Source organism: Drosophila subobscura, chromosome dot (assembly GCF_008121235.1).
Source record: "Drosophila subobscura isolate 14011-0131.10 chromosome dot, UCBerk_Dsub_1.0, whole genome shotgun sequence".
NCBI lineage: Eukaryota > Metazoa > Arthropoda > Insecta > Diptera > Drosophilidae > Drosophila > Drosophila subobscura.
Window position 1 is genome coordinate 64001 of NC_048535.1, and position 6000 is coordinate 70000.

General features: G+C 39.6%; 1 protein-coding gene across 9 annotated transcripts in view; it reads right to left on the bottom strand.

Moving 5' to 3' along the window:
- Positions 1–6000, bottom strand: part of LOC117902929 (calcium-dependent secretion activator) — a 52782-nt gene that overhangs the window by 16631 nt on the left and 30151 nt on the right. For all 9 annotated transcript variants that reach the window (XM_034814523.1, XM_034814525.1, XM_034814524.1 and 6 more), the window contains one exon: positions 4413–4569. In XM_034814523.1, coding sequence (XP_034670414.1) covers positions 4413–4569 — 157 coding nt within the window. The remainder of the gene's footprint in view (positions 1–4412; positions 4570–6000) is intronic.

Genomic DNA, 6000 nt, shown 5'->3' on the forward strand with positions numbered 1-6000 from the left:
GAGATCTGACTGCAGCTAATTTCGTTTGCCACTCCAATGGCAACGACAGCTGCTGGTGATCAAGTTTCGGCTACCGAATCGATCACCTCGGAGAACATGCAGCCAGTGTCTGTCAAGTCCGTTCCAAAGCCCATCCCATCTATTTCGATCCCACCGGTTAATAAACGTCCCGGACCACCGGATGTTGCTGTCACAGGTATCAGACCTGTGGTGCCAAAACCTCTGGTGGGAGTCCCACCAAAGCGGCAAGTTTTTGTCTCTCGGCTTGCCTCTGACCTCACATCTAATGATGTAACTGCTTTTATACAAAGCAAAATAAAAACCGATGGCTTAAAGGTTTAATTTCTCTTATGCCAGGGAGATATCCTCTTTCAAGATTAGCGTGTCTCCAACTCATTTCGAGACCATTTGCTCTTCCAAATTTTGGCCAGAGCACCTGGTTGTGAAAGAGTTTAGGGCTAAGAAGAAAAATAGGCCCCCCATAACTCTTCCTAGTAGTGAGGCCAGTGCTCCTTCCAGTGCTCCTCCCTCCTCTACTCTTTCCTCCTCAGCTCATTCCTCCTCTGCTCTGCCCACCTCTTCCCACTGCAATTCCTCGCAGTCAAAAAACTAATTTCCCTCGTTGTAGCCTATCAAAATGCTCGCGGCTTACGTAGTAAGCTGAGCACTCTTTTTATGGATAGTTTCACATTTTCATCCCATGTTATTGTGTTTACCGAACCCTGGTTAAAGCCGGACATTCTTAGTTCCGAAGTTTTGGCAGATAGGTACACAATTTATTGGAATGATCGTTCGTCTCGGCGTGGAGGAGGCGTTCTGATTGCAGTAAACTCTTACTTCACGTCGGAACTTTTCATAGTCCAGGTTTCACAAGACTTGGAATTCCTCTGTGTTAGACTGATTCTTCCCGGCCAGTCTATTTATGTCACTTGCTCGTATATTCCACCGACTTCGGATGTATTAATATACGAGCAGCACTTGTCCGCCTTAAAAACTGTATCTTCCTCGCTATCTGACAAAGACCATTTAATAGTTCTTGGGGATTTCAACCTGCCAGGTACTGTTTGGTCTTCGGTTAACGAGTCAAATAACCTTGTGCCCATGTCACGACATGATTTTATTGATGGCTTATTAGACCTATCCCTGTCTCAAGTCAACCATGTGAAAAACTTCTTGGGTCGATTGCTTGATCTGTGCTTTGTCTCGGATCCGACCTTAGCGTTGTTAACACGAGCACTCCCGCTCACTATTCCTGAAGACTGCTATCATCCTACTTTCGAAGTGTCGGTAGATATTGGACCTACTGTATCGGATCGTGCGGGTAGGCTATCTGAACGCGTCCGCTGCTTTCGTAAAGCCGAGTTTACGAAGCTCAATAACTTAATTAGGGATTTTGATTGGTCCGCTCTTTACTCGTGCACTGACGTCATTGAAGGCACAAACATTTTTTACAATGTACTTGACACAATTTTTGACACGTGTGTCCCACTCTCATGTCCGACTAGATCTGCGAAACCTCCTTGGTTCACCAAAGAGTTATCCCGTCTAAAGAACCTAAAATCAAGACTATTTAAAAAATCTCAAGAAGTTGGTTCTCCCTCTTCTCTTTCTAATTACTTAATAGCTCGGTCAAATTTCACTGTTCTTAATGCTCAATGCTATAGGAACTACCTACTTCGATGCAGGATACGTTTTTCACAGGACCCTAAACAGTTCTACAGCTTTGTAAACAGTAAGCGTAGAACGTCCGCACATCCATCCTTGCTATCATTTTTGAATATGTCGGCAAACAATGATCAGGCAATCGCCGATCTTTTTGCACAATTTTTCCACCTATTCCCAGGAAAGCTACCCAGGCACTATGTATCCACATAGTTTACCAAGGTCGAATGGCATTTTCTGCCCTATGTTAAATGAAGGCTCCTTACTTCATGAACTTAAATTAGTTAAGCCGGTATTTTCACCGGGCCCTGACGGAGTTCCCGGCTGTGTACTCAGGTACTGTGCCGAGTCTCTGTGCGGACCTTTGCTTAAATTATTCAATCTTTCCATCCATTCTTCTAGCTTTCCCCCCATCTGGAAGGAATCCTTTATAATTCCTCTCCATAAGAAAGGTAGCAAGTCTGACGCAAAAAACTATAGAGTTATATCTAAGTTATCCGCTATTCCTAAAATGTTCGAGAAAATTTTAACTCCGCAAATCACTTATATCTCCAGCTCAGCACGGATGTATATGGCGACGATCAACAACCTCTAATCTTTTAGAGTTCACCTCCTTTGTCATTAAAGGATTCCAAGGTAACTTGCAGACGGATGTTATTTACACTGACTTCAGTAAGGCATTCGATTCTGTAAACCACTCTCTTCTTGCACAAAAGCTCGACCTTCTAGGGTTTCCGCCCAATCTGTTGAGATAGATTTCTAGCTACCTGTGTTCTAGGTCTCAAAGGGTCCTTTTCAAAAACTCCTTATCTTTACCTGTCATGGTTACTTCTGGAGTACCACAGGGTAGCCATTTAGGCCCCTTACTTTTCACACTCTTTATTAATGACCTGCCTACTGTCTTAACAAATTCTCGAATACTTATGTATGCGGATGATGTTAAGCTCTGTGTCCAGTATAAGGACATCACATTTCACTCTCGCTTGCAATCTGATCTCAATAGCTTTCAGTCCTGGTGTTGTGCAAATATGTTACACCTTAACGCCACGAAGTGCAAAGTAATGACTTTTCATCGCTCCAGCCCCTTACTGGCACCTTACACCCACTGCGGTAGTTCTCTTGAGAGAATTACATTAGTTGATGATCTTGGTGTTAAACTAGACCCCAAGTTAAAGTTTTCTGAACACATTTCTACCATGGTAAATAAAGCCATGGGTGTGCTTGGGTTTATAAAGAGGTGGTCAAAGGAATTTGATGACCCCTATATAACGAAGACTCTCTATATCTCGCTTGTTCGTCCGATTTTAGAATACGGCTCATGTGTATGGTGCCCTCAGTACAACATACATCAGGACCGTATTGAATCAGTACAGAAAAACTTCTTATTATTTGCCCTACGGGGCCTCAACTGGGATGCAACTGTGAGACTGCCATCCTACCGTAGTAGACTTCTTTTAATAAATATTCCATCCTTAGTTAGTCGTAGAAAAATGCTTGGTGTAATTTTTATGCACAACTTGATCAAGGGGGATGTAGACAGCCCTGACTTGTTGAGCCGCGTAAACCTTACGATTCCCATTAGACTCACTAGAAACTATATTCCTTTGTTCCTTCCAATGTGTAGATCGAATTATGCCTTGCACGAGCCCTTTAGAGTGTTATGCTCGGATTATAATTCTCTCTATCACATTATATCCTCGACTCACTCCCTTCCTCTTCTTAAATCTCTTATACTAGCCTACCTCTCCCGTAGTTAATTCAATTTTTGACTTTGATAATTTTGCTTGCTTAACTATAGTTGCTCTAGTTTAGTTGTGTTTAGTTCTAATTTTCCTCGAATATTAGCCTAACATCTATCTTTCCTGCATGCTCGCGACCGGTTCGGTTAATCGCGCCGCGCGTAATGCGGCAGCGCCCCTCGCTCGGTTGGGCGGGAGGAGGGCTGCGTTCTGCTGGGTGCGCGTAACAGGCTTGGGCTTGGTGTCGCATGGGCTACTTGATGGTGCAGTCATTGCATATCAACGTCCAGAAAAGCTTTTGTGCAAGAGGGAATGGTTTCCAGAATCGAATGACTTACTGAAATCAGCGTTAATAACATCCGTTTGCAAGTTACTTTGGAAGCCTTTAATGACAAAGGAGGTGAACTCTAAAAGATTAGTGGTTGTTGATCGTCGCTGAGCTGGAGATATAAGTGATTTGCGTTGGTTTCTACGAAATTGTATATCCTGTGTCCCCTTATTTTATCCGGTACTCCAAGAGTAAATAGTGGATGTATGTAACGCACAGAAGGAAACGTTTCCGACCCCATAAAGTATATATGTATATTCTTAATCAGCATCAATACCCGAGTCTATATACATATGTCTGTCTGTCTGTCCGTCCGTATTGTTGAGCGCATGGATCTCAGAGACTATACAAGCTAGAGCCACCAAATAGTGCATCCAGATGGCTGTATGCTCACACTGTTACAAGTGTAATTCACAATGTCGCACACAATGTATTGTAAAAGTGTGAGCAAAGACATGGCTCTATCGACTCGACTTTATTAGGTCGGAAACGCTTCCTTCTGTGCGTTACATACATCCATTTTTCCCCACATATACAATATACCCTATTTACTCTTCGAGCACCGCGTATAACAAACATATATAAACAATGTCCTTTTAGTTCTACCTTAAAGAACATATGTTCTTACAAGAACCTATAGTTTGATGAAAGTAACACCGTTAGGTTAGGTGAAAACTACTTACCGTCTGCCCTTAAATAATCATTAAGAATTTGAAATAAGGGAAACGAATCCCACGTATCAGGCGCCTGTTCTGATAAAACGCGATCCATGTCAACTGCGAAAAGAGACCAAAATATTTCCGCATGTTCGACCAGCAGATCGCTAAACCAAGCAAAGGCCTAAAGAAAGGAAATGTTAATGTTAATAATATATAGAACATATGTCAAAACAATATTTTTATATATGTATCTCTTTGAAATATGTATAGCAAACAAACACTGAAGCTGCGTTTGAAAACTAAATTGTATGGTATACAATTCGTAGCTCTTAAATTTGAAGCTAATAAAATATGCTCAATATAGCGTGTAAAAATTAAAATTTTTTGAGAAAAAAAATGTGTGTCTTGACGAATTTTAAAAACCATTTTAAGTATATTTGGACAAAAAGTAAACATCATCGCTTTAAAAAAAAGTTTAAGTACATTAGTACAAGCACATGGTACAGCAGACAATGAATAACTTGACAAATAAGTATATTTTTAAATAATAAGGATACTTAAAATGAATACACCAGATTTTTGAACGCTGATTCATAGCACTATTTTAGTAAGCTATTGGACATTTCATACTTAGTATAAAATACATTTTTTTTACAGATTCAAAAAAAAAAGCATCTAATGTTCATACAAACTGGTGTATTCATAGAAATATTAGGGCATCACCACTTTCATAACTTTTTTAAAACACTTCCAGTCTGTCAGGTAAAATGTTAGCAATGCAAATCAGAAGATTTTCCCGTCTCATAAGGCTCAACACAGCTTGTCCTACGATATTTTTCACGATTTTGGGTGGAAATCGGACTTCTGTGAATTCAAAACATATACTTTGGTGACTATCTGACCAAATAATTCAATTTTACTCTCATCAGTCGAAAGTATTTTTCTTCACTGTGACCAGCCCACATGAGTTTTTGCTAATTTAAATCGGGAACTCATTTGACATCTTGAACTTACATTATGCGTAATCAGTCATATCAAAGACAGAATTTTTTTTCATATGTTCGAAAATGTATTTCATCCAAATTTTCAAAAAACATAAATTAAGCCTACCGATGGTGACTGTTAGAATTGATTACTTTACTCTGGTTTTACATTTTTACAAAGTATTTACACTCAGCACTACTATTTTTATGAACAGCAGCTTTCATGAGTATTAGACAAAAATTATGAAAAATAGGAAGATGGAAGAAAAATATAACGGAATTTCTTCTGATTTGTATTGCGTACATTCCAGTCTATTGTTAAAGATATCACTTGTTTTATTTGACAGACTGGAAGTGTCTCAAAGTAGTGGTGAGGTGCGGCACTACTGTTTTTTAAGAGCACATCACTAAGTTTTTAATAAAAAGCTGGAAATGCAAAACGATTACGTTTATACGACAATAACAGATTATTGACACAAATTTATAGACTTAAAAAAAAAACGGAAAAGCATATGAACAATATAACTATGTATATTTTTACAATTTACTCAGAAAAGAACTACAGTTAGGAACAGAATAACATAAACAGCGGCTATCAGTTATCAGCGGACAACGGGTGCAACAAAAAA